This window comes from Hevea brasiliensis, chromosome 2 (genome assembly GCF_030052815.1).
Source record: "Hevea brasiliensis isolate MT/VB/25A 57/8 chromosome 2, ASM3005281v1, whole genome shotgun sequence".
In the NCBI taxonomy this organism is placed as follows: Eukaryota; Viridiplantae; Streptophyta; class Magnoliopsida; order Malpighiales; family Euphorbiaceae; genus Hevea; species Hevea brasiliensis.
This window is the reverse complement of record NC_079494.1, coordinates 110,845,979-110,873,418: the sequence shown is the minus strand read 5'-3', so window position 1 is coordinate 110,873,418 and position 27,440 is coordinate 110,845,979. Positions and strand designations below refer to the sequence as shown.

At 32.8% G+C, this 27,440-nt stretch overlaps 5 protein-coding genes across 10 annotated transcripts; 1 reads left to right on the top strand and 4 right to left on the bottom strand.

Moving 5' to 3' along the window:
* Positions 1-564: 564 nt before the first annotated feature.
* On the bottom strand, positions 565-2,012 carry LOC110665508 (uncharacterized). The gene has a single exon (XM_021825673.2). It carries the CDS (start codon positions 1,783-1,785, stop codon positions 1,216-1,218), a length of 570 nt encoding a protein of 189 aa, XP_021681365.2. The 5' UTR covers positions 1,786-2,012; the 3' UTR covers positions 565-1,215.
* Positions 2,013-3,104: 1,092 nt separating this feature from the next.
* LOC110665507 (E3 ubiquitin-protein ligase SP1) lies at positions 3,105-10,543 on the bottom strand. 2 transcript variants are annotated; one of them, XR_002496915.2, is made up of 12 exons: positions 9,945-10,543; positions 9,789-9,841; positions 8,445-8,569; positions 8,240-8,335; positions 7,977-8,114; positions 7,827-7,892; positions 6,115-6,227; positions 5,911-6,021; positions 5,111-5,154; positions 4,925-5,033; positions 4,340-4,548; positions 3,105-3,440 (listed from the first exon to the last, which is right to left on the bottom strand). XR_002496915.2 is itself a non-coding variant. In XM_021825671.2 (11 exons), exons 1-11 carry the CDS (start codon positions 10,016-10,018, stop codon positions 4,446-4,448), a joined length of 1,032 nt encoding a protein of 343 aa, XP_021681363.1. In that variant the 5' UTR covers positions 10,019-10,543; the 3' UTR covers positions 4,087-4,445. The 2 variants fall into 2 exon arrangements, 1 of the variants encoding a protein (XP_021681363.1); XM_021825671.2 differs by lacking the exon at positions 3,105-3,440 and having other exon boundaries at positions 4,087-4,548.
* A 2,068-nt stretch (positions 10,544-12,611) lies between these two features.
* On the bottom strand, positions 12,612-14,746 carry LOC110665582 (GDSL esterase/lipase At1g54790). The gene is made up of 5 exons (XM_021825781.2): positions 14,067-14,746; positions 13,786-13,986; positions 13,483-13,649; positions 13,115-13,385; positions 12,612-13,033 (listed from the first exon to the last, which is right to left on the bottom strand). Exons 1-5 carry the CDS (start codon positions 14,320-14,322, stop codon positions 12,744-12,746), a joined length of 1,185 nt encoding a protein of 394 aa, XP_021681473.2. The 5' UTR covers positions 14,323-14,746; the 3' UTR covers positions 12,612-12,743.
* Positions 14,747-15,134: 388 nt separating this feature from the next.
* LOC110665505 (elongation factor Tu, mitochondrial) lies at positions 15,135-20,139 on the top strand. Of its 4 annotated transcripts, none has more exons than XR_002496913.2 (13): positions 15,135-15,455; positions 15,941-16,016; positions 16,190-16,282; positions 16,416-16,490; positions 16,885-16,989; positions 17,100-17,190; positions 17,285-17,490; positions 17,734-17,817; positions 18,001-18,066; positions 18,155-18,217; positions 18,674-18,914; positions 19,153-19,283; positions 19,847-20,139. XR_002496913.2 is itself a non-coding variant. In XM_021825668.2 (12 exons), the coding sequence occupies exons 1-12, from the start codon at positions 15,271-15,273 to the stop codon at positions 19,221-19,223; spliced, it is 1,356 nt and encodes a 451-aa protein (XP_021681360.1). In that variant the 5' UTR covers positions 15,135-15,270; the 3' UTR covers positions 19,224-19,553. The 4 variants fall into 4 exon arrangements, 1 of the variants encoding a protein (XP_021681360.1); XR_002496914.2 differs by lacking the exon at positions 19,847-20,139 and adding an exon at positions 19,462-19,553; XR_002496912.2 differs by lacking the exon at positions 19,847-20,139 and adding an exon at positions 19,347-19,553.
* A 512-nt stretch (positions 20,140-20,651) lies between these two features.
* On the bottom strand, positions 20,652-26,005 carry LOC110665506 (uncharacterized). Of its 2 annotated transcripts, XM_021825670.2 has the most exons (6): positions 25,683-26,005; positions 25,135-25,286; positions 24,665-24,845; positions 23,835-24,246; positions 22,081-22,161; positions 20,652-21,508 (listed from the first exon to the last, which is right to left on the bottom strand). In XM_021825670.2, exons 3-6 carry the CDS (start codon positions 24,741-24,743, stop codon positions 21,010-21,012), a joined length of 1,071 nt encoding a protein of 356 aa, XP_021681362.2. In that variant the 5' UTR covers positions 24,744-24,845; positions 25,135-25,286; positions 25,683-26,005; the 3' UTR covers positions 20,652-21,009. The 2 variants fall into 2 exon arrangements, with proteins under 2 accessions (XP_021681362.2, XP_021681361.2); XM_021825669.2 differs by lacking the exon at positions 25,135-25,286 and having other exon boundaries at positions 25,683-26,004.
* Between the last annotated feature and the right edge of the window lie 1,435 nt (positions 26,006-27,440).

The window sequence follows — 27,440 nt, the reverse complement described above, 5'->3', positions numbered from 1 at the left end:
TGGGAGGGAGGAGTTGAACCGTCTCAAGAGTCAGAATTGAGTTTTATCCATTACTGCCTATGTGTTCCACTTTTATTAACACATTATGAGGTATTTTCTCAAATCCCCAATTATAATACTTGGTTGTGATGGAATCTATATTTACTAAATATTATAAAGTAAAAGAACTTCACTGAGAAGTGATGCATGATGCTATATTAGGTTTTTCTTGGTTTGTCTATTTTGTTCCTATTAACAATTTTACAACATCAATTAATGACATGTAGTAACATGTAAAAAATAGACCTATTAGAATTCAAACTTTGAACTCTCAATCATCAAGCTTTTAAGGTGAAAATTCTCTCAATCACCTCTTAATTCCTATTCCATTTTTTGCTTTCCCTCTTCATTCTCTCATTCCCTTAATTTCTAGCTTCCCTTCCATTTCAACATAGCCAACAACATGCATGTGGATTGGCATCAACTGCAATGTAATTCACAATATGAACAAAATTTGATTTTCAGGTATTTTTTTTTTGTTTCTTGAACTTTTATTACTGGCATCTTTGCTTCCAAATGATATTCTTCCACTTTTCTTTCAATAGCTTGCCTTATAACTAATCTCTTTATTTTTCTGTATTTCATATTTGAGAAAAGATATGAATTGTTGAATATTTCTTTATTGGTTATTTAAAAAAAAATTAATAAAATACTTTAAAATATATTTTCATGTATGGTCACCACCTATTTGATAAAATGGTTGAAAGGTTACATTTATTGAAATAGCTGTAATTTATACTGATTTTTCTTATTTAAATGCTCAAGAGATGAGCTTGCTAATAAGAAAATGACTGCACAAAAGAAAATGTCAATCCCACTGAGATTGAAAAGCTGCATAAAGCAATATAAAGAAGCATTCTTAAGTCTCTTAGTTTAAAAATAAAACCGCAAAAGAAAGATTCAACAATCCATACACTTTCCCAAATATGAAATATGAGAAAACAGAGAGATTAGATATATGGGAAGCGATTGAAAGAAAAATGGAAGAATATCAAAGAAAGTTTAGAAAAAATAGGACTTTAATGCTATTTGTATTATTTTCGATTTGGGCATAATTCTAGTTGTTTATAATTCAGCACAGATTTATGGCTAATGCAAGGCAGATATCATTATTCATAAAGACCCTTTTAATATAAATATCATTTGTCCTACTGTTCAAAGCTTCTTGCTCTTCATTTAAGATGCTGGAAAGTTTCCACCGCCAATATTTGATGTAGTTCTGATCTTAATCCTGGCACGATCAATATATTCCGAGAACTCATCTCTTCCTGAGGCATCATTTCCAACATTGACATGTGACACATTGTCAACATTTGAAAGATCACCAACATTGGATATAGTCCTCATTCTAGCCCTTACACGATCGATATAGTAAGTGAAATTGTCTTCAATGTGTAATCTCTTACCTTCTTGCATGGCAAATTGAGAGGATCCCACCTTGGAATTAGACTTGGCTACTTGGCCAGGACTGTCGGTGTTTGCTGGTGGAGCTTCAGGTTTTATCTTGGATGCAACTTTGGTTATTTGGGTGTTCTTTTGAGCGGATTCAAGTAGAGTAGCTGGCTGAGGCTGGCTTGAGTAATCAAAGCTGATAGGAACTACATCATCTGCAGCCTCCCTTTTATGGGGCGTGTCTGGGCTGGCACCTGCTGATTTCGGATGTTTTAAAGAACCTGGTTTGTTACGAAATGCATGGATAGCAGAGCAGACAATAACTGCCTTATTGATCTTTTCATACACATCCATGGATAGGCTTTGGCTCTTCTGCTTGAAAAGTTGAAAGAGCAAGTTTGGGAGATGCACGGAAGAAGTGAGGCAAACGATTTTTTCGGGGCTGAAGGAGTTGGGTTTTATATTTTATGAATTGGAACGTCGAGCAGAAGGTGAGCCCAGAAACAAATTGAGAGGATAATATTAGGAGTACTTTATCGTATCATTTGCGCAAAAAATGAATTATGACTAACAGATTTTCAAAATGAAGTGATATTTTAGGATCGTATTCTACCTCCACCTCCACCTCCATGTTCTTTAGAAAGCTTAAATTTCAAGCGAATTGAGTGGTTGTCCTACACCAACATTGACAGTTGAGAAAACAAAAGCACATTTTGACGACTTTCCATCAGCATCAGGAAAGTATCAGATCCAGTAGCAGTGTCTAAATATGACGTCCAGAACCCTCCATATCAGGAATGGAAAATTGTAAGAAATCATAAACAAAAGTGTTATCCTCTCCCACTTATGATATCATATTTGATAAAATGAACCGGACTTAATATCATATGAGAGATCCACTTTCAGAACTCATGAAGTCTACATAAAAGAGAGAATTGAGGGGGAAAAAATTAGATGGTTCACATATAAAACAACGAAGGGATGGAGAGGGGCAGGAGTGATGCATTCTTGATTAGGCACACGTTTCTCTGCCATAGAAAACCTTCAGAAAAACACGTAAATATCAGCTACTATGTATAATATTGCAAACGTATAATCTGATGTTGATTTCGACATATTGCTTTTTCCAAAATCTGATAGTATCTCTGTAAACTTGATTCTAGGTAGCGTTATAAGGGGAGCATGCATGATTTCTCATGCTCTTTAATTGGAAATTAGCCTAAAAATTTTATATTTCTATGTTTACAAACATATCTTGTGAAACATATTCTTGGAAGCATACACGCGTCCATGATCATATATAGGAAAGAAAAGTTTCCCAGTCCTCTTCTACGAACGACATAGAAAAATTTTCCTCAAGTCTTGAAATAATAAGATTATCCATAGTAAGATGTTTTGCCCTTTTCTTTTTTTTTTTTAATTTTTTTTACAGGAGTTTTAGCCTTTTTTGGAACCCATAATAGTTTTTTACTGTGCAATGCCTCGCCAACAAAATTTCCATCCTCTGTGCATTTTTTTACTCGTCTATTGCTGATAAACATACCCTAACGTTCTCTTTGTATGATCTAATATCAAGTTAAATAGTCTTCTTTATTTTGTGATGTTCATTGACAAAGTATCGATGATTGATGTTGGAAATTTTTGGACATTTGAATAAGCTAAATACGTGCATGTTTCCACTCGGTGGACGAATGAATTTGCCAAACTAAAATAGATACACATTATCACTTTTAATTAAGACAATATACATCCTTAGCTCGTTATTGATTAATTCAACAGAATAATGGCTATGTCAAGATATTTCCTGGGATTTCACACAAAAAAAAAAAAAAAGAAAGAAAACAGAAGAAGAAGAAGAAGAAGAAGAGATAGTCCAATGCTGGGATGGACCTATTTTGACGTTTAAGGATGGTGCTTTTGAATTCTGTTGACGGCATAATGCTGACCATATGACACCTTTGGGGGTTTCAACGTCTTATTAGCACATGCAGAAGTAGGATCATATATTCCTGAAATCAGTATGATTGTTTTCGATGTTAAGAGGGTATGAGAAAAAAAATTTCATTAACAAGCTGATCTACAAATTCCTTAAAATATAATCCCTTTTAATCTGGCATATCTAACAACAGTTTTTATGCAAGTATTATGTTGATTTTGCAAAAACTTGGTACATTTCCTGACAACACTAAGGACCTATTTCCTTGCGAAAAATTGTTTTAGTTTTCTAAGAAATTTTTCTACAAAAAGCTAAAAAACAGAATTTCATGTTCACATGAAAACTTTATCTTCCCATGCTCTATAAACTGTCATAGGAAAGATAAATATTCTGACAACTACTTTACTGTTCTAAAATCACAATGAGAGGGAAGGGGGCTGCTTTTTACAATATGCATTCTTCAAGCACATTGGTAGAGCTGAAACATATCCATGCTTCAGGCAAAAACGTGCGCTCATTCACTCGTGTTTCTGTCCATTTTTGAGGACTAAGCTATAGACTATGCCTAAAGATGCATATCGTCTCTTCAAGGCATATCATTAGATTGGCAATATTCGTTCACTGCATTAATAGTGGTGGCAGAGTTAACAATTTCAAAAGATTTGCATTTCTAAAAGACGGATGCTTACAAGCATTGAAATAAAAGGCAGCAACAGTAATGAAAACAAATAAATCCTTTCATTTCAGCTTCAACCCCTAAAGATGCCAAATAATGTACCTAAGAATAACATCATATTACATGCATGCCTGACTGCAAATCATCTAAAGTTTTAAAAGATGATTGTTGTCAAAGCCTACAAGGCAACTTAGTTGAGAATCTTCACAGGAGAAAATATTTCTCAACCCAATAGGCAATGACAGCAGGACACTGACTGGGTGGGAATAATCTATAAATATAGATGAAGTTATTACCATGATTAAAAGGATTTTACACCAAAATCTTGTATGTGCAGGAAAATCAGCTCCTTGTTACAATTGCCTTCACCTGGGACACTTGCTAAATCTTGGAAACAAATCCTCAATGCCGGAAAGTCTTCACTACCTGCTCTATCCGTCTCCGGCATAGAGGACAGTTTGTCAGATGTGAAGAGCATGTCGTACAACAGCACATATGGCCACACCTGCAGATTAAAATAATGATGAGCATGCAACCTAATCACTACGACTTAAGAAATAATGATGAAGTTCATAACTTTGCTTATAAAGTCTATAAATTGATGCACTAAATGAAATTCATTCACCACTTCATTTTTAATTGAGTTCACATGTTACAATGACTACTTTGAACACTCACAAATCTCATTCTTATTCTAGTCCTAACTTATTCTCAATGTTGCCAATATCTTGCTAGAACTCTAAAAAATTGAGAGAAATATAGAAAAGGCAGGACAATTAGAATACATATACCTTTTTGTGGTTGCTATACCTAGAAACTATGTGTGGGTGTTGCATAGTTAAATAACATAATATAGATATATAAGAAGATACTAAGCTTACGGGAGAAAAACGGCATTATACTCCTGCTCAAGGCATATTACACATAGATCTGGAATTGGACGTTCCCTCTTAGAATTGTCTGATCCATTCTCAGCTTTTCCATTTGAACCTGATAAATAATGCAACAATCTTATTATTACATTACAACCAGTTTCTCGTCAAAAATTACCATTATCAGCAATTTACCTTCAGAATCTTGATCTTGTCTCTTAGCAGCAGCAGCAAGAACCCTGTAATAACAACACTTTTTAGTTCCTTTCATCACAATGTATAATAAGAAAATGGCAAGAGGAGAGCTAGCTGGTATGCTAATTTATTCACAGTATGATTACAATATAAAAAAATGAAATCCTGTTCAAGTCACCGATCCAGTGCATAGATTAGGAACTCAACAAGGTTTTAACTTTTATATAGAATTGCATGCATATTCACTTAAAAAAACAAGCAGGCACCTCCACTGGAGACCTAACAGCAAGAACACGCTTCATAGAAGTTAGTTTGTTCAAGGCAAAGCATTCTTCAGTTGGAACAACCTGCTGGCATCACAAGACTTCTACTAATGTTGCATATTATTTTACCATTTCTTTTTTTGTTACTTAAGAATGTTTCTTACCTCTATGACAGGTACAACAATAACCACACTGACAATATGAATTCTAATATCCACTGGACTCTTGGTAACCATTCAGTTGAGCTGATTAATCATGTATGTCAGAAAAATGTATTAAAATTTTAAATTAAAATAGTACATTGTAATAAAACAAATTATAAGAATTCATTATGGCATTGCAAAATAAAATGTAAACAATACTTTTAAGTACAGTTCACTAGAACTTCACCAGTTTGCAAATACATGCTGGTGTCCTATGAGTCACTTGTTATTAGAAGTAAAACATCAAATTTGAAATTAAGTTTTACAAATCAGGCATTCATTCACCTTGGTATATCATTTCCTACAAACAATGATTAACCACAATGAAACGAACCTGCTCTGCAATTCCCAACGGCGCCTTCTCTCCATGATATACTGTATAGCATGCTTGGCAATCAGAAAAACGCCAAAAACTGTCAAGCCGACTGAGGCATATCTATACCACCTGGTACATAAATGAACATCATGTTTTAACAGTTTAATCTTCATTAGATAATGCAAGAAGGAAGGAGGAAGTATTATGTGCAAACAATTGAACCTTGCCCACTTTCCCAAATTCCCAATGAGCTCATCAATAGTCCTAGGAGATACGTAAAATGGCCCTTTGTGGGGACGCTGGACCCGAACAGTTCCAACATCATCCTTGACGGCCTGATTATAAATTGAAGAAACCAATATAGAAGGTATCAAACAAATGAACATGATAAATCCAAACATATTTGATAAACTTCATTGAATCAGCATCCAACAATGAGAGACCTTAAAATTAAAGAGCAGATTACATATATATTAAAATTTTCAAATTCTAGACCATTAAACTGGGAGCAAGGGTAAGGATTTCTCAATTAATGCACTAACTGTAAGACCATTCATGCATTCATATAAAGCACCGGACAGTCCAGAATTCAAAATGTCTCATTGTTAATGTTGTTTTGACGTCTCCTTTGTTAAGATTTGAATAATTCCCGGTGCCTTTCTTTCAATTTATTATCAGTATTATTACCAAAAAAAAGAACTAGCAAGCAGAACAATTAAGATGTTTCCCCATCAAGGTTACTAGCAACATGGGTCTGGAATCCTATAGAAATTTGTAGTTTCAGATTTTCAGTTCATGCCACTGACATTTCAGGCAAGCATAACTATTTTCATCTGGCAACTTCTTCAAGTATAGATTCATAACCAAGAGGCAGCAGAAGATTATTATCTTTTTCATCAGTAACAAAATTGCAAAAAGAATGAGAAGTTTCTATACACTTAAAAAATCAGTGGCCCCTAATGGCCAAAACTAGAAACAATGCCACAGTAAGACGCATGAAGTAGATTATTACTCATCGTAGAATGTTATTATGGTATGTCTACAACATAACGGTAACATAGTTATGGCTGAAAGCTACTCTATGGAAAAGAGAATACCAATAATCTACTGGAGTAAGGCAATTCACCAGATACCAGTTCAGCAACTTGGAAGTTGGTCATGGATAATGTGACTTCCAAAAATATGGTTGAAATGCAACTCTGTGGTGATTCTGAAAAGCAACCCCCCCACCCTTTTTCCCCCTCTTTACCCTTCATATCTTTTTTTATTTTTCTTCTTTAAAGGCTATGTTTGGAGAAGTGAGGAAAATGGGAGAAAGAAAAAGGAGAAAATTTTTGAAAACATTTCATTTCACCTTGTTTGAGAGAGAGAGAGAGAGAGAGAGGAAATGTGGAGAAAAGGAAAATGACAGGAAAATTGTGTGGTATCCACCACATTTGGAATAAAATGAGTGTGAAGTCCATTCCATTACTAATTTAGCCTTATAACATCATCTTTAATTATAGAAGGAATAAAATTGTACTTTCACCATCATAAAACAAATTTCCCCTCAATTTCCTTCCTCCCATTATCTTTCCAATCCAAATAAAAGAAAAGAAAATCACCTTCTCAATTCATTCCTCTCATTTTCCTTCCTCCCTAAATTTTTCTCCAAACATAGCATAAGAGTAATCATTAAGTCAGTTGTATCAGAAAATTTACCACAGTTTGAACTTTGAACTCTGAAGACACATTTACATCATCCTCTATATACATACCTACTGATATTGGTTTAAATTGCAAATGTAAAAGCTTATTCAGCAGAAATCATAATCCATAAAGCTATATCTTAGAAATAATCTCATCACTCATTACAAAGGAGTCACATTCCATTCCAAATTCGTAAATGAAGACATATCTGTTGAATACTTCAGATAATTGAACAAAGAACATACCTCACCAACCACAGTCAATGAAGTACCAGTTGGAAGTACCCTTTCGATACGCTTCACACCAAGCATCTGAAATTATAATCGCATCAAACAATCTTGACCCAACAGTGAAGGCACTGTTCTATAGATGGAAAAACACAGAAGAACAAGAACCTTGAGGCCTTGGAGATAGTCTAATGTTCCACGTACAAGTGATCGTCCTGACTCTTCAAAAATTTCACTTCCAACAGTTAACACAAACCCTGAGGCACCTCGGGCCCCCACAACATATACTCGATCAGTCCCGTCATCCTGCCATGAGCCCCAAAACACCAATGAATGGGTTTCTTAATCAAACATAGGCAAAGAACATTTTAATCCAATATGCAATAAGACCAGCAATCCAGAAGTAATGTGAGAGAGAGAGTCTATCGCACCAGGTACCATGGGACTTCTTTACTCATTGATAGCATTAAGGCTGAATCTTGAATCCAAGATCCAGAATCGTTGTGCTTGAGGAAGTGTTGTTCAGCCTGAAGAATATACAAATATGAATATTCACATACTGATTGAAGGAAGAAAGATGATAACCTGTGCAGTTATGCTCTTTCAAATAATAATAACAATATAACATGATGTTACCGTCTCCTCTACTATAACACCTCTCAAGCCACTATACTCGCAATTAATTGGAGTCTCTGAGCCAACTCTTCCAGAGATAGCAACAACCAAAGGTAAGACTTTGCTTTCAATATCAAGTAATTTTGCTGAAAGGTAAAGAAAACAAAAATATATCATTCAGGAAAAATATTGCAACAGATATCAATGGCATAAATAGTTAATTGGATGTTCATAAGATAATCCAAATATTAACATCATCAGAACTTTTTTTCCCCAACACATAAGATGACAGGTGATGAATCAGGATATGTATCATCAGGCATCTATTCTTCTAACTGAAGTTACCTGGAAATGTTCCCTAAACCAAAAGTTTTTAAACAACGGATTCAATCTTCAGGATGGGTCACCATCACAAGCCCATCAAATTTTGATGATGCCCTATCAATGTACCAGTTAACATTGTAACAGAGTTACATTTTGGCTGAAGCAAGGGTAAAGAGTCAAACATGGAACTCATTCTAATTCGTCTTATATCAAAGTTGGTAACAAGGGCTAGCAAGTCCACTGCAAAAATTTTCTCAACAAAGCTAAGATAACTAGCAATAAGGATAAACAGTAACTAGCAATAAGGATAAACAGTAACTAGCAATAAGGATAAACAGTAGCAAGACTCTGAGTGCCAATTCAACAACTAGGCACTAGGGTCTCCAAAGTCCCCTGAGCTGCCTGTAACTATACCTATACCCATATAACATCCGGATAAGGTTGCAAAAACAAATAACTTAGCCCCCATCCATAAACCTCCCCCAAAAAAAGAAGGAAGCATTTTCACCAGAAATGCAAATTTGATGGCATGCAAATGCCACGTCATATTCCAACAGAAGGGGGGGAAAAGAGCCAATGAACTACCAGGGTCACATTATCCCCCAATGATCTAACACAGTTGATAAAACTATGTGCCCGGAAAAAAGAATTATTAAATATGTTAATACCCATGACAATAAACTTCCAAATATAAGCATTAATTAACCTCAAACCTCTAAGGCTCAGCGCTTTACTGATGTAAAGAACAAAGCCTCAACCACATTTATTGCACTAGAGTCAAGAGCCAATTATTTACAGATTGCACCAATCCATAATTTATACAGGACCAGCAAAGGCATGCAGAGTCTTGTATAGATATGCTACTAATAAAACACAAAAAGGAAATACCACATTCATTGAAGTAACCAATTCTAAAACCCATAAGGTTTTGTGTGTGTGTGTGTGTGTGTGTGTGTGTGTGTGTTTGGGGTGGGCGGTGAAGTTTGATCTTAAGTAGTTCAGTGTCGAGAAGATTAATAGGTTAATTAGGTAGAGGCATACCCAATTCCTTCAGCTGATTGACTCTTGCGACCGATTTAAGAACCTCTGCATCCCTACACCATCATAAGATACACAAAAGCAAATAAGTAAATACCATATACGCATCACATAATTCTACGTACGTATATAGAGCAGGAAGAGGAAAAAAGGCAAAACCTGCCACTGCTCCTGCCAAGCAAATAGAGCGCAGCAGCACTCAAACAGCAACTAATTCCACCCCATGGAAGCATCTTCAACGATCAGCTTAACAGAAACAAAAACCCTAAGCGGCCTCAAACCGTCTGAATTTAAATTATTGTCATTATTTGTAACATATCATAAACAAAAGAAGAAAAATAAAATCCAATCGATTGAGAAATACGATGGCAAACAACCAAGAGAAGCGAAACGAGTGAATTCAATGAGAGGGAACAAAAATTAGCGAAGCAAATGCAAAATGGAGCGAAAATTAGAAGTCGTTAGACAGAGGTGAAGAAGTTAGGCGAAGATGATTGGAATCGGAGAGAGAGATAGAGAAGGAGAGAATCAGGTGCGAGAAGTGAAGGAAAAGGAAAATAAAGAGAGGGAGTGAGAGGGGAGGTAACTGGGCTTCTATTTTACTTATTTATTTATTTATTTTTCTTCTTCATGTGCGCACACAGAGTCTAACTTATCCCATTCCGCCGCAAGCCAACTCAATCGCTAAAGACCGACATCCATCATGGCCAGGACGCCGCTGTGGTCTCCGGTGATTCACGCCACTCAATTGCACCCTGCGGGCTTGGGATCCACGTAATTATTGGGGGTAATAAAAATATATCGATATTTTTAATATTTTATTATATAATTACATTTAAAATGATTTTAAATTTAAAAAATAATATTTATATTGAGTTTAAATTATATGTAAATTTATGCATTTTAAATGCTTTATTTTAAATAAATTGAATTTAAATATTTTTATAAAATTATTAAAATTTAAAAAGTAAATTATTAAAAAATAAATAATTATGTATCGATTATTAATTAAAATTTATAAAATTAAATTAATTTAAATAATATTTAAAATTTATATATTTATATATAAATGCATAAAAAGAGAGAAATATTAACTTTACTTAAGGGAAATATTAATTTTATCTAAATTACTTTTCATTCTTAAAATTAATTATAATTATATTTTTATTATTTAAATTAATTTTAAAATTTATATAAATTTAAAATTTTTAATTTTTAATTTATATAAATTTAAAATTTTTAATTTTACTTATGTTTAATTTTAATTAATATAAAATTTTATAAAAAGTAATTAACTAAATTAAGAAATTCATAAATAAAAAATATAATTTCACCATATTATAACATTAAGTAAAATACTTCATTAATATTTATTTTTTTAATTTATAGTTATAATTATTTATTTATTATATATATTTAAAAATATTTTATTAGTTACATGTTATTTTTTAAGTTAATTTCCATGAAATAATATATTAATATTTATAAAATTATAAATATTAATTAAAATTAAATATTTTAATGGCTATAATTTATAAAATTAAAAATAAAAAAAATATTTAATTTTAATTAAAGATCAATACTAATAAAAAAATATTAAAAATAAAAAAATAATTAAAACTAAAATTAATTTTATAAAAATATTTTATAATTTTTAAAAAACATAATATAATTTTAATATAATTAAAATTTAAACACCTAATATATACGGTGCATTTATAATAATGAATTTTATATATATACACACACACACGAAAAAGGATCAACTTTTGAAACAAATAAAATATTCTTATAAATATTAATAATATAAATTTATATTTTTCTTTTCTAAATTTTATTTTTTAAAAATTATTTTGCACAAATTTTGCTATGAAATTTAATTTAGAATTAGAAACCCCTCTCTCTCTCTCTTTCTCTCTCTCTCTGTATATATATATATATATATATATATATATAACTTATAAATTCAATTTTAATTAGAACATACATTATTACTTTATATTTGTATTTTAATGAATAATGTATTTATAACATATATAATATAATTTATAATTTAAAAAATAAAAATACTCTTTAAATATATCAAATAATTAATATAATAAATGTGTTTTAAAATTTTTTGTATTAAACAATATGACTATATAAAATTTCAAAATATCAATATAATAAAAAAAGAAAATTTTATAATGATAATGTCCTAAACTACCAAAAATTCATTTCAAAATTATTATATTTCTAATTTTATAAATAATTTTCTTTTACATTAATCTAAATATGCAATTTCGTTATACAAATTAATGTTATTTTAATTTATAAAAATTTAAAAATATACAAATCAAATTTTTAAACAAAAGAATAGAGTTTAAATGAATTGAATTAAATAAGCTAATTTACATTTATTATTAATTTTTAAATATATTCACCCATTTATATTTTTAAAACCTATTATTATTTTTTATTATATTACATTTAAGTTTATATATTAATAATATAACACATAACTTCATAAAAATATAATCAAATAAAAAAATAATTTTAAATTGATAAATATTTTTATTTATATAATTAATTAAGATGACATTAAAATTATATTTTAATTTAAATAATTAAATATAATATTTATAATACTATGATAATATTATATAATATATAAAAATTTGTAAAAAATTATATAAAAAAATTGAATCACAAATTTTTATAATGAGTATAATAATTGCACGTTTTGTAAAAAAATTATTATATATATAAAAGATCACAATTCTCATTCTTTAAATACCGAGAAAGGATCACTGACAGCAGATGGAGCCAATCTAACACAAATTCAGATTAACATGAGAAATCTTCTCTTTTTTGTCATTAATAATGTGTCCTCCTAAGCAATGACCCAACCAATCTCAACGGAACTAGTACGATATTGGCAGTCATTTGGCATAAAAATTTAAGGAAACCAAAGAACAGTTAGTACAACATTTTGTAGTTAATGAACTTTGGTTTGTAATTAAATGGCCTGTTTACTGTTAGAGGTGGGTCAGAGTAATTTCCTGATAGAATTTGGTCTGAAACATATCGGTTTGCTGCTTCTGTATAATGGTTTCCATCCCAATTCACGTATTCAGCAGTATTGCTGCAAGGGTTTGCAGTCACTGTGCTACCATTCAAATTCTTGGTTTCACCACAAGCAATCCTGTTGTCAAAATTTAATGGCGGCCCACCATATCCACAGCAGGCTGCTAAAGCCTGTTTGAAGCCTGAAAAGCCGTTGTTCATAAGATTTTGTAGTTGTAAATAAGAACCAATGACGATGCAAAAGGCCATTGGATTTTACTTACCATACTGAGAAAAATTTGAAATGAGGTTCCACTTTATTGAGAAAATGTCCACATAAGTGACACTAGCATCAGGAAATTGTGCTCGAAACTCTGTACAAAGATCATGTAACTGTTTGTTGAAAGCTTTTGCTACTCGGTTGTGTGAGTTAACACATCCAATCTGGTCGAGCTTTGATGCGGTTTTCCCAAATGTTGCAATAATTCTGGGTAAGCAGCCAAGTGGTCCTGTGCTATGAATCCAGAAATTCCTGGCACCCTCGTTATATAATCTCTGGAGAGTTTTTTCAGGAAAAGTGGACGACTTTTAGAGCAATATTTAAGCTATTTGGCCGAGCAATGTTTCTGATATGGATAAAAAAAATGCCAACCTGAATTCCAGTCTCAAACTCTGACAAGATTTTGGGAATATAAGCTAGCATTTGGTCCACTGATTTCGAGTACAATGCACCGTCGAGATCATTCTGACCCACATCAAACATGTAAAGGCCTTGCTTGATGTAATTTTCTGGGGGGAGATACTTCTGAAATTTCTCTCCTAAATCCAACTTGCAAGTCATCAGGTATGAAAATCATTTTCGACCCACATCAAACATACGTGAAAAGATCAAGTTCCAATGTAAAATCATGAGTGAAGACCTTTCTTTAAATAATGTGCTTGAGCTGATTAGTACCTTTAGCTAGTAATTCAAGAACCCGAGCTTTGAATCTGATAAATTGAGCCACCTGAATTCCAAATGAAAATGGACTTCTGGAATTTGCATTTGCTGGAAGTACAGTAGATCCTCCAGTTGCAAAATTACACCCCGTTTGGAAGTTAGGGGCACCTACAGAATCCAGATATGGACTCAGAAATGGACGGTCCATCGCATCCACTGCAAAAGCCAAAACAGGTAAAAGAAAAAAAAATTAATACGTAATAATGCATGTGATGAGAAGAATTGAGAAACATTACTCAGAAAATCGATAATCAAGCGGCCGTCGCAAAACCGCCCTGCCGGCTCCTGGAAGTAGGTTTGTCCATTGGGAGGTCCTACTGGAAAAGCCACTCCGGCAACCAGACCACCAGTGTCTGAATTTGAATCACCGAAGTTAAAAACTGCAGGATAGCTAAAACTCAAGGGACTAACAGCCGGCGCAAATGAAAAGATTAAGGCTAGTATCTGCAGAGTATAGAGTTCATGAGCCATGGTTAATTGAATGAAAACCATCTAGCTTAGGAGCCAGGAGCATCTAAATAAAATTTCCCTGAAGTGGCTGTAAAGCAAAGCCAAAGTTATGTCAGGGATGCTTTTGCCTTGCACGTTGAAATAAGCAGTAATAAGAAAACGTAGATGACTCGAATCTTGGCTTCGACTTATATATAGATGCTTAAAATTAATTACAAACAGCTATATGTCCAAGAAATCATGCCATAGAGACAGGCAGATATATTTAAGTCATCAACCTGACACGTTTGGAAACGATGCTAAAAATGAACTTTCATCGGGTGAAAATATTTTCTAATAATTCTTTTTGAACAGAGAAAATATGCCAGCAAGTGGTGAGGCTTCAGGGTTGAGTTCTAATTCTATGGCATTCCAGTCTTGGCAAGTTGATTTAGAAATAGGTAGATGGTGTCCTTCACGCCAACCTTTGAAAATATAAGAAAATGGGGTAGTAAATAGAAATGAACCAAACCCATAATTTTGTTTCCAGACAAATAAACTGACCTTAGCAATTAGGACTGATTTAGTTGGCTTACCAAGATATAATTTCAGAATAAATTCATAGACTAGAAACTCATGCTCTCTGCCCAAAAATAAAGCGAACTGATGAGAGAGAGGTGGGTATGATTCAATTTAAAAGAATAAAATTAAATTCATTTTAAAAAAATTAAAATAAAAATCATATTCCCAATACAGTTCTTCAATTCCGATTCCTAAAATTTTAACCTGTTGGACATTTACTTCAGCCCAAAATTAACGATGGATGGACATTAAGCCCAGCCGAAATAATATTTTATAGTCCCGAACCCGGCCTAGAAAACACAACGGGGTACTTTTGCGTGATTGCGTCGAACGAAAACCCCTCTCTATTCTCTAAAACCCGCACTGAATCTCTCGTCTCCGCCTCTCTCCGGACGTTCTTCATTTCTCTCTTTACATTTTTTCCACTCAATGGCTTCAGCGGTTCTCAGAAACCCTAATTCCAAACGCTTTTTTCCATTCTCTTCCCCAATCTACTGGTGCTGTCGAGGATCGGCCTCCACTCATTTCTCAATCTCCGATTCGCTCTCTGGAAATGAAACTACCTCTGTGTCCGCTGGTTCATGGTGGAGATCCATGGCTACCTTCACTCGGACGTAAGCCCAAACCTCAACTCTTCAATTTATTTATTTGTACTCATTTTCTCAAGTTATGCATGAACTTCATGGTTGATGATTTGTAATTGGATGGAGAGCAAATATCTCATATTTTGCTGAAATGATTCAGTATTTTTTACTCGAAATTGATTTTGCAAGTAAACGTACTTATCCTAAATCCTAATAGTAGTTGTGGTAGAACTTGAGCTTGTTTTCGAGATGAAAATGGATCCAATTGATTATATCATGATTATATGAGTTGTACTTCATCTCCCCTTATCTTTAGTTATTTGGTTGATTCTCAGTTTGTGACTGGGTTTATTTTTCAGAATGTCTGATATCGCTGTGAATGAGCTTTAATTTTGATTGATAAACTACCTTTCATGGGGGGAATAATGAAGGAAAGGGATGGTAGCATTTCCTTTTTAACACGGTGACGTCAAATAGATTCTTTGCAATGACCCTTTTGCGTTTACACTTTACAGTAAACCTCATGTCAATGTGGGAACAATTGGACATGTTGATCATGGGAAGACAACTCTTACTGCAGCAATTACAAAGGTTTGCCTTTTGAGTTCTGATGAATTCTTTGGTTACATCATAATATCATTTCATTTGCCCTAAATTTATCATTGTATTCATGGAACACATAAGTTCCAGATTATATTGGTGAAGTGGGTTTGGTATGATGGGAACTTGCACTTAACTAAATTCGTAAATGTTCATATTTCTAGGTTCTAGCAGAAGAAGGTAAAGCCAAGGCTGTAGCCTTTGATGAAATTGACAAGGCCCCTGAAGAGAAAAAGAGAGGAATTACAATTGCAACGGTTGGAACATCATTCCTATAGTTTGTTTTGTGAATATCATTTATCTGTGCCAGAAATAGATGATTTCATGCTCACTTGTCCCTTTTCCTCCATTAAACAAATTTAGTCAGTTCAAAGTTTGAATTTATTGCAGGCTCATGTGGAGTATGAAACTGCTAAGCGTCACTATGCCCATGTTGACTGCCCTGGACATGCAGATTATGTGAAAGTAAGTTGTGAGTTTAACTATCATGAGACTAAGTATATTCAATTTATGTAGAATTTGACATCCTATCACGTCAAGCCAATTTGAACTACTGTATAGACTATAGAAGGAAGAAGCTGGAGGTTCTGGGCATGTATAGCGAGAATAGGGCACCTTCACATTCATTTTTTAATAACTTTTATATTCACACATCAGCTTGGATTATAATTATAGGCATGTGCATATACCTAGCCTGGAATTAAGTTACGCACTTGAAATGCTAGTGAAAACAGTAAATTGATAAATCAAGTGAATGACAGTCATTTTTACTTGGTCTCTTTTCCTAATTTTTGTTTTACTTCTTTTGAACAGTGTTATGGACTCATTCAGTGACCTATTGATTTTAATTTATGTTCAGAACATGATTACTGGAGCTGCCCAGATGGATGGTGGAATTCTAGTTGTATCTGCCCCTGATGGGCCCATGCCACAGACAAAGGAGCATATTCTGCTTGCTCGTCAGGTGAGCATCATACTGTTAGAGGCTTGTGAAGCATATTTAGCTTATTCCTTCTGCTCTCTCCTGTTGACCAGGTTGTTAATCTGAAGGATTTTTTAAAATGAATTTGACAGGTTGGTGTGCCATCACTTGTGTGTTTCCTGAATAAAGTTGATGCCGTTGATGATCCAGAGTTATTAGAGCTTGTGGAAATGGAGCTCCGTGGTAGGGTTGTCTTTTGAGATCTCTGTTTCAATTGATTGATATTTCTTTCTTCTAGAATATTTTTTCCATAATTTTTCACTGAATAATTTGGCAGAACTGCTTAGTTTCTACAAGTTTCCTGGAGATGAAATTCCTATCATTCGGGGATCAGCATTGTCTGCTTTACAGGGAACAAATGAAGAAATAGGGAAAAATGCCATCTTAAAATTAATGGATGCTGTGGATGAATACATTCCTGATCCTGTGAGGCAACTTGACAAGCCTTTCCTAATGCCAATAGAAGATGTTTTCTCAATTCAGGTAACACAGCACCCATTTTGTCCTTTGTTTTTCATTTGCAAAACCCTTACCATGATTGTAAATTTTAGAATCTTTTTCTTGGATGCTTCTTCCTCGAGTGATGTAATTGATTACAAACCTGATAGAGGATCTATTCTGTCATTCTATTTTCAAAATAATGATTTTAGTGTACATAAGAAGTTGGTTCTTTGGAGTTAAATGTCTATTAAGCTTTGGATCATATTTGTTCTTTTGTTGCTCAAGGGACGTGGAACTGTTGCAACTGGACGTGTTGAACAAGGAACCATTAAAGTTGGTGAAGAAGTTGAGATTTTGGGGTTAATGCAGGTAAACGTTACATTGATTTTCTTTTTCTTTTGTGTTCTTTCTCATCCTTGAGCAGATGATGTACTTTATGATTCAATTTAATATCAACCATTTCTTTAGGTTTGGGATGTTTTCAGTTTAGTTAGCATATGTCTAAAGTTCTCTTGAAATATTTTGCTCATAACTTTTAGCTATCTTCTGTAGGGTGCTCCTCTAAAAACAACTGTGACAGGTGTTGAGATGTTTAAGAAAATCTTGGATCAAGGACAAGTAAGTGTTAAGCTCTTTGGGGATTATTGAGGCTGTTTTACAGTAATTATTGTACTATAATTGAGTTTATGTTTCTTGGTTTTTCTAGGCTGGTGACAATGTGGGTCTTCTCCTACGTGGTCTAAAGCGAGATGATGTGCAAAGAGGACAGGTAAGTGCCAACAATTGAGAGACAAGAGTTTGAGATGTTTTGGAAGTTACTGATTCATTTGATCAAAATTATGAGGTGCATTTTACTGGGACCTGAATGATTTTTCCTGTGCACTGGAAAAAAATTGTTTTATGATTTTTTTGATTTTCATTTGAATTTAAAAAGTACTTAAGTTTGATGGGAAAAAATAAAACAGGAAGCAAATTTTGTTTCATTAAGCATAGCTTTGACCATGTTGATCTAAGTGTAATTACAATGCTTCATCATTTTTAGATTTATGATGAAATGAAAACTGAGTTTATGTCTGCCATTTTGACAATAACCTAATCATTGAGTGCTTGCTTTATGGTGCAAGAGATCAAGGGTTTTATCCCTAACTCCTCTTTCCCCCTTTGAATTTAAAATATTAATTAAAAAGAAATTTAGGAAATCATTTTATTCTTTTTATTGTTTTAGGTGATTGCTAAACCTGGAACAGTGAAAACATACCGGAAGTTTGAAGCAGAGATATATGTCCTCACAAAGGATGAAGGTGGACGTCATACTGCTTTCTTTTCCAACTACAGGCCACAGTTTTACATGAGGACAGCAGATATCACTGGGAAAGTGGAGTTGCCTGAAAATGTTAAGATGGTTATGCCTGGGGACAATGTGACTGCAACTTTTGAACTGATCTTACCTGTTCCCCTTGAAGCGGGTGAGTTTGACTAGACATCCTTAATCCTTTAGTACATTTCATTATATTTTTGGTTTGGATGGGTAGAGGGAGAGTGAAAGAAAATTTGATTGTTTTATCTTCCTCTGGCACAACATCATATGCTCTGTATTCTACCTCAAAATTTTGAAAAATGTGATTACTATTGTAGTTGCTGTTAGATAAAGGGCTGTCATCTGCTGATCTGCACTAATATGTTTGCCTATTCTTGGCTTAACAGGACAAAGATTTGCCTTGAGGGAGGGAGGTAGAACAGTTGGAGCAGGTGTGGTCTCAAAAGTAGTTGGCTGAGTTGTTCTGATGCGAGATATTTTAGGCTTTTTGTCACCTTGTTCGTTAAAAGAGCTCTAGGTAAGAAGACCTGATTGTGATAATTTTTTACATAGTCTGCATTTGACACAATGTTGATTCTAGGCTTTACTGGAGATAGTGATCGCAAATGAGTTAATTCGAAAGAACGGTGGTCTTCAAGTCCCTCATCCATAGCATACAATTGATCAACATGCCTTGATCTTTTTTTTCCCTACAGGTTTCCTATGGGTGATCTTTAAATAAAATATTCCTTTCAAATTGTATTACTACCGAACTATATGCCAATGCCACTAATCATTTGTTTTTGAAGATTTTTACTTGTGAAAATTTTCATGGTTGGTGTATTGGGAGTGAGGATTCAAATGACTGGCTGAAATAATGGAAAAAGTTTTGTTAATGACATTCAAATTTAAAAGAAACTTAATTTCCATAGTTTTTTTTTTTTTTTTTTCACTTGTGAGGTTTGTGAAATTGCTAACAGATGGGTTCGCTAGTGCCAATGCTTGAGGCCCATTATACCGAGTTTGCAATTTGATTCAATAGCTCCACTCATTATATAAACAATGTGATGCTAACTTGAGTGCTCACTTCTCATTGAACAGTGATAGAATTGGAAATTATTGAGATTCAACCTTTGAGTGGGCTCTCTGAAATGTAGGATTTTTGCTCCCATCTGGTGAAAGTTAGGAGGGCTTGCGTATGAATTCGCGTGGACATGGGGCTTCGAATTCGGTAGTTTTCTTTGTTAAAATGAGTTTAAATATTTATCAGCAAGTGGTAGGATTATTGGCGTAAGGTTAATTTCAAGGTAACTTTATTTACAAGGTTAGAGTTCAAATTTTAGAGTTCTCAGGATTCAAATTACATGAATACTATTTACTCCTGGCCTGAATAAGTTTTTATCTTTTTGACATTAAACTCTTTTTAACTGAATTTTTTTCACATAATTAACTTTAATTAAAATTTAAATTTAAGATTTTATAAGCTTAAGAATAATATATTATTAAACTAATATTTCATTGGTTTTTGTACAACGTGTAATACACTAACAGTTTGAAGCAAGTGGATGCCTGAGATGGGAAAATAGCAATTTATTATTAATATTATTTTTTAAAAAAAAAAACTGTTTTCGTTCTACCCCTCTTTGTTATCAAAAATCCCTTCATCTTCGCTGTCACTCTAAACAAAAAAATCCAAAACTTCCTTAGCCCTCTTTCCTTTGATGTCTAATCCCTCTTAACAAAAACAAATGCTTCAATTTGTGTTTCTACTAGAAATTTTAGATTTGTTTCGATTGCTATTTCTGGTGAAAGTCAAGGAGGATTTCTTAAGGTTGCGTGACGTGTAAGGAGCTATGAGAGGTGCTGTCGCGTGATGGAGCTTCGGGTTCTATCTCTTTTTCAAAAATTTGTGTAACATATTCACATTTATTTATTGCAAGTTATAACAACAAAGTTGAAATCAACTATATTTGTTACAAGTTCAAAAAAAAAAAAAAAAAGTAAAAAAACGCTAACCGATTATGGGACACAGCTCAGTCTCATTGGAGCTCAACCCCATGTTAAGGTTTCCCGTCTCTTATCAGATATGACTTCAGCTTGCCAGTCTGAGACAAACTTGCAATTGCAATAAGAATGAGCCCTCTAATCATAGCTTTAACATGACTATTGGCTACATAATTTACAGTCATAGTCATGGGCCTTTATGTTATTCAAACCATCGGCTTTTATGTGTCAAGACTCGAGACATTATACCCACTCCATGATCATGCAAGCTTCAGCACAGCTATCGCCATCAAAGTTGCAGCTCTGAAGTATACGTCTTTAATGCTTTTATCTACACTCCTCAGCATTTCCTCATCCTTCAGACCCAAATTGCTTGCATTCTTGCTTGTACAGACAATTGTGTCCCTCAGTCTATTTACAGCCCAAGAAAGCCAGACCAGCCCAAATCCAAATCCAGTGTTAAAGAGTTTAGATGCACAGAATGGAACCCTCCCACAAGCTACTTTACATGCTACGGAGAAAAGAACTGCAAGGCCAGTCCCAGCAATGCCAGCAGAGAATTTGGTCAATAGCGCGGGAAGTTCAGGGCCGGATTTCTTTAATGACAGGATTGCTGTTTTGCCATGCTGCTTGTCCATCATCAAGGAGAGAAGGCTCTCACATGCATGGAAGTAGTTCCTTTTGTAGAGATCCCTCCCCCTGCCAACTTTCCTGCCATTCTTCTTCTTTGATGATGGCTTGAGCTTGATTTTCTCAGGACTGTTAAGATGGCGAACAAATTATATATATAAATTCATAAATGTGCAACTGAACAAGACATGCATAAACATTAGGCCTGCCAGCATAACTAAAAATGCCTGTGCTTGAGGTCACAGTAGCACCCAAAAAATAAAAAGAAGCTTGCAGTCGGTTAAAAAAAAAAAGCACCTACATTATTCAGTTAAAAAGTTAGTCCCACACCATCTTATGAAGTACTCAAAGACCTAAACTTACCAGAAGACTTCGAATTTCTAAACTCGACTACTATTCTAGTGATTCCTCATTCACAAATTCGTGCCCATCATCATTTGTGGGGTTATAATCCTCATCATTCACTGCAAAACTTCCTAACATGAATCTCTTACTAATCATTCTCGATTGCTATTTCTAGTGTTATTCTCCATGCATAGCATTTTTCTCATTCTAAGCCACATAACTTGCTATTGCATAAAACAAGAGAATCTGATCGTCTCAATTTTGGATATGCTCACAACAAATATGTAAGTTATGGTGAGATCAAGAAACAATAAATGTGAATAAAATTAAGTGCTACAACAGATGGAGCCGGATACCTCTTCAAAGGTGCAGCTGTCACATCTTTAACCGTCAAAGGAGAACTAAGAATATTAGCTTGTGCTTCACTTGTATCAGGCCTGATCAATCAGATGATTAAAAAGGTGAGGTGTCTTAGTGATCACTCATAACAGAGATTTAAATATTGATAGCTTGGTGAATCTTAAATGCTAAAATACATTTACTCAATTCCAGCAACTTTTAGAAGCAATGAGTCAAGATAAGTGTGACTCCACAACTTCAAATTAATCAGAGACTCACAAGTACATGAAATAAAAAAACAACGGGCTATGATAAGATTCACGCTGCAACTATGACGGTATTCAAGGGTTATCATACATGCATTAGTTTATATCCATCTCCAAGAACAAAAGATAGCAGATCATTTTCTTAAATCAGATAGTCTTTGCACACCAATTAGATCTAACTATTTTGAGAAAAATGAGGGGAGATACAGGATATTATAACTGTAGTCAAATAGAACAGAAATTTGGGGTGCCAACAACATATGAATCCTCAACGGGCCAAAGAATTTCTTCTTAGCAATTGCACACTTCCAAAGTCTACTAATTGACGCCTAACTTTCTCAATTTGTCATTATCAATTCCGAAAGTATACTGAAAGTGACAGATTCAGAATTTAGACATCAAAGTGCAAACACTGCAAAAATATAAATGACTAAATTGCAATAAAAAATTTATTATATTGTACTTTGATTACTAAGCATTGAAGTTTTACTAAATTATAAACAATAACATGCACCATTTTAAAACATTTAAAACAATTTTTGGCAATTTAATAAAACTTCAATTTTTTTTAATTATTTATACATCTTTACTTAAAGGTAGTTAAGTTTACAACATAAATGGATATACCTACATCTTATTTCCGCTCATAAGATTAAGGTAAAATTTTCGTAAATAAATCTATAATTGCCAAACATATAGATTTAATTACAAAAATTTTCTAATATCTGTTGGAGGTTATATATATAAAAATGAAGGTAGAAAATATTTATTAATTTGATAAAAAAAAATACCTATATAAAAAATATAATTTAAAAACTTTGAGGTCACTATATATATTTTTTAAAAAAATATAGAATTTATCTATAAATGTATTAAAATATTAATGTATAAAAAAACAACTTAAAACAATTGGGGAGGCAGTTAAAAAACTTATAAATTTTTGGAGCAAATATATAATATATTTATAATTAAGTAAAACAATACATATAAAAATATACAAATTTCAAAAGTTTGGGGGGGGCAATAGCCTCCCCTTGTGTCCGCCAATGGCTTTAAGGAAATCATTATTATTTCCTTTTTCTGTGTTAAACTTTATATAGCCTAAAATACTATGACAATTGCTCGTGGAGAAATGGAAAACCAGAGACTTGGAATTTATGCACCAAACAAATAAAACAGATCAAAAGCAAGTGGAAAGTAATGAAACCCTTATTGAAAAAATGGGAAATTACTTTCCATTAGAATTTGATAAAAGAAATGTATTTTAGATGGAGGCTCCCAAATTTAGAGGCAACTCACTGTTTTATATATCAAATTCATGAGTCAAGGTCTTATGCTTACTGAAAATAGTCATCGAATCCATTATGCTGATAAAATACTACAAAGAAAAAGAAGAACAAGGAATTTATTCAAGTTGAACCTTATAATATTTAAATGCTATATGATCTAGTACTGGAAAGCCACAAATGCTTCTGATTTAAATCAACAGGTGCAAGTATCAATACCAGATAAATTGGGGTAGAAGCACTGACTGCTTTGTCCACTTAGCTGAGTTCTTTGTCAAGTAAAACTCAGCAACAATAGAGAGGATATCCTTCATCTCTGACCCACTGCCAATGAACAACACTCGACCACGTGGATGAACAGTAATTTTAGAACTAAGAGCCATGTCTCCCACAAAGTCCACTAAAGGCTTTGCAGCATCACATTTACCACTTGGATAGACGAGAGAAGCACAGGGCTGCTGATGCTCATGCAATGTCAATGCCTGAAGACCCATCAAGTCAGAGAGTAAAGATGAATCTAATCCACCTTTTTCTATTTGACTTGATCTGGACATGAGAAACTTCAAGATTTTCTCATGTTTACATTGTTCAGCTATCCCAAAGCTAAAGAGTACTGAGTCTGGGCAAGTATCTGCCAGCAAAACAAGGACACCAGTATGAATACCCAAGTGTTGTTCAACAATATAAAAGAAAGTTGTACTTCACAAAATACACAAGGGGAGTTGATAGTACACGTCATCATACCACATAATCACCTTAACATTGTAGTTTCCTACAGCCTTCTAGCGACAATGTACAATTAAATACCATTCTATTAATGAAATTTCTAGCCACCAAGTTTACCTAAATCCATTGGGAATTCGATCAAAGTGTCGTTAATCATCTCACAGATGAATTTTAGCATCATTTTGTGAGCATAAACACCTCTCAGTATCCAGCATTCTATTCCATAAAATAGTGTTTGTGACTCTTCATCAATATATTATACCATCAGAAATTTATGAAACTTAGCCTATCAAGCAAACAGTTTAATAAGTTCAATTACAAACCTTGCACATCAATGAGTACAGGCATTCCAACTGTTGAGTCAATCTTGGTGAGCCCGTTATGCTCAGAAAATCCATTCATGGGTCTCCATGATTCATCATGCTGATGTGGCCTCAGACTAAGAGAGTTTGGTCTTCTTATCTCATGTTTGACTCGCTGACTTGGAAAATAGGGCTGGCAGTCCTGGATCAACCAAAGATTTGGCAATCATTTACTACTGAACAGACACAGATCATAATGAGATGCAGCAAAAACAGGGAGTTACAAGACATTTTAAGATCAATTTACTGTTCATCATCTACTAAAGAAATCAGCATGTCTCTCTACCATGATAAATTCTTCTAAATAGGCTTCTACTGTCTTTCATTCGACGAGGAAAGGCTAAGATACTCAAATATAATGCAAGTAAAAATTTCCAAACAATACACATGATAAGTTAATAATCAAAACCATTAAATGAAGCAGGCAATACCAGCAATAAATAGACACCGCTCCTCCAAAGTGGCTCATTTACCCCGACATGGTCCCGCCAAAGTGGGTCATGGAATGGGAAACGAACTTGAGACAGTCCTGCAACTTCTTGGCTGCAGGCCCAGGACTATTACCAGAGCACTTGACAACTCCCTTAAAATTAACAATAAAATCATCTACTATTCACAGGCAGATTGCATAGTTTGGAATAATGTCATAAATGGTTAGTTGCATCTTTCGTTATCATATATCCGAAGATTGGAATTTGGAACATCATCGTAAACGTTATTGCAACATCGTTAAAACAGAACAAAGTTAATTACCAAAACTATGAAGCTGTAAGCATGTTAATCTACGCATAAGAGTGCCAAACTCACACTTGACGCAGTAGAAATATAGATTTGAACAGGAATAAATCAACAAAAAGCAGGAAATTTTCATTCCCACATCACCAAACGCATCGCAGTCAATAAGAACTGAGAAAAGCGGATAACAGAAACCCCAACGAACTCTTTATAACTCCTAAGTAATAATAACTTCAAGTATTACCTTGAAGACCTTGGTCTGCTCTTGGCAAAAGAGTAGCCCAGGACCTGAAGGGTACCCATGAGAAGCCATCAAAGAAAGCTCAACCATCGTGAATGGAGTAAATCCAGCTCAGAAAATCAAAGTTTCTAATCCCAAAATCTATCCTCCTTTTGTACCCTTTTCCCAAAGCACCGTAAACTTATCCATCTATAGTCCTCAAAATCCAAAGATTTTCGCTAATTTTCATTATTTTGTGTGGTACCCAGAAAGGAAAACACTTAGCTTAATGTGACCCAATCGTTTGATCGAGAATTTTCCCAGGCAAGTGAGGACAAATTTAATGAGAAAAATTGAGAGAATAATAAATGAAGTTTCAATTTTTTTTTATAGATTTTTATAAAGGTAAAATATATTTTTTATTTTAAAAAATAAAAAATAACTATTACATCTTACTTCTTATTGTATCTAAATTAATTATTCGAATTCAAATATTTAACATTTTGCTTTTAAGATTTAATAATATTTTTTTGTCAATATCATTACATATTCATTTTACTGATTTTTATTGTATAAAAATGCTGTCATGCATACGCATAAAATAATAGGTACTTTGATTTATTAAAAATCTGATCAATTAATTATTTTATAAATAAAATTATTTATTAATAATTATTTATAAAAAAAATATAAAAAAAAGCGATTTAATGACAAGAGGATAACTTTTATCATAATTTTTTAAAAAATTTTAAAAAATAAAATAATTTTATTATAAAATAATTAACATATCAATAAATTAACTTTAAAAATTTTATTTTTATCACAATTAATTTTATAAAATTAAATTAAAATTTAATAAATTAAAAAAATTAAAATTTAATAGTATTTATAAAATTAGTTACCACGTCATATTTTTCCGCGATACTAAAAAATTTGTATCACATTAGTGCCCTAATACTAATAGCATAATAACATAGGATAAATTTTGAAATACGTAAGGTATTTTTAATATAAATAATACATATTTTTATTCAATTTAGATTGAAGTATTTTGAATTAATAATAAGGACTTAATAAATAAATTTTTTATTTTTCTTTTTTATTTTATATTTAAATAAAAAATTAAAAAATTAAAATTTCTTTTCTTTTCTTCTCATTTTCTCTAGTTTATGTTCTCTTTTAGGTACTGGGGAGTGGTCTATGTATTTCCATCAATTAAAATTGTCTTTTGAAAAATTATTGTTGTGTTGAATTCATTTTTATGCTAAATAAATCTTAAGTGTGGCAGAAAAAATAATATTAAATTAAATTTAAAAAGTTAAAACTATAATTTTACTCATGTATGATTAAAAAAGAAATTTATTATTTATTAATACTAAATTTCACATATCATCTCCTGAATTTGATGTGTTATAAAATTATTATTTTTAAATTTTAATTTAAATAACATAAAAATTCTTATAATCGATTTTAATGTCATTTTGCCGATGTGAAAATAATTTTTAAAGGATAAATTACAATAAAATATTTAAAATATAACAAAGTTAACATGTCTTCATAGTTTATTTTTTAGTATTTTAAATTTGAATTTCGTTAATAAATTAATAAATACTGTTAATCATTTAAAAAAATAATTTAATATTTAAAATTTTATTTTATTAATAAAATAATTCATAAATTTAAATTTTATATTTAAATAATTATATATTTTATAGAATATTAAATATTAAGTTTTGTTATAGTATGTTTATAATTTTGTAAAAATATAATTTTTTTTATTTA

Bases quoted from the DNA above. Each gene is read 5' to 3' on its own strand.
- LOC110665505 (XM_021825668.2), top strand. From the start codon at position 15,271: ATGGCTTCAGCGGTTCTCAGAAACCCTAATTCCAAACGCTTTTTTCCA. The intron at 17,491-17,733 runs GTAACACAGCAC...TTGTTGCTCAAG, and splicing joins AAGATGTTTTCTCAATTCAG to GGACGTGGAACTGTTGCAAC. The intron at 18,915-19,152 runs GTGAGTTTGACT...TTGGCTTAACAG, and splicing joins ACCTGTTCCCCTTGAAGCGG to GACAAAGATTTGCCTTGAGG.
- LOC110665508 (XM_021825673.2), bottom strand. From the start codon at position 1,785: ATGGATGTGTATGAAAAGATCAATAAGGCAGTTATTGTCTGCTCTGCT.
- LOC110665507 (XM_021825671.2), bottom strand. From the start codon at position 10,018: ATGCTTCCATGGGGTGGAATTAGTTGCTGTTTGAGTGCTGCTGCGCTC. The intron at 5,155-5,910 runs GTTCGTTTCATT...TTGTTATTACAG, and splicing joins CGTTGGGAATTGCAGAGCAG to GGTTCTTGCTGCTGCTGCTA. The intron at 4,549-4,924 runs GTAAGCTTAGTA...TTTAATCTGCAG, and splicing joins TATAATGCCGTTTTTCTCCC to GTGTGGCCATATGTGCTGTT.
- LOC110665506 (XM_021825669.2), bottom strand. From the start codon at position 25,769: ATGGTTGAGCTTTCTTTGATGGCTTCTCATGGGTACCCTTCAGGTCCT. The intron at 22,162-23,834 runs GTATTGATACTT...CTGATTGATCAG, and splicing joins CTTCTACCCCAATTTATCTG to GCCTGATACAAGTGAAGCAC. The intron at 21,509-22,080 runs GTATCCGGCTCC...CCATCTTAACAG, and splicing joins ACAGCTGCACCTTTGAAGAG to TCCTGAGAAAATCAAGCTCA.
- LOC110665582 (XM_021825781.2), bottom strand. From the start codon at position 14,322: ATGGTTTTCATTCAATTAACCATGGCTCATGAACTCTATACTCTGCAG. The intron at 13,386-13,482 runs GTTGGCATTTTT...AAAACTCTCCAG, and splicing joins AGTTTGAGACTGGAATTCAG to AGATTATATAACGAGGGTGC. The intron at 13,034-13,114 runs GTAAGTAAAATC...ACGGCTTTTCAG, and splicing joins TTCAAATTTTTCTCAGTATG to GCTTCAAACAGGCTTTAGCA.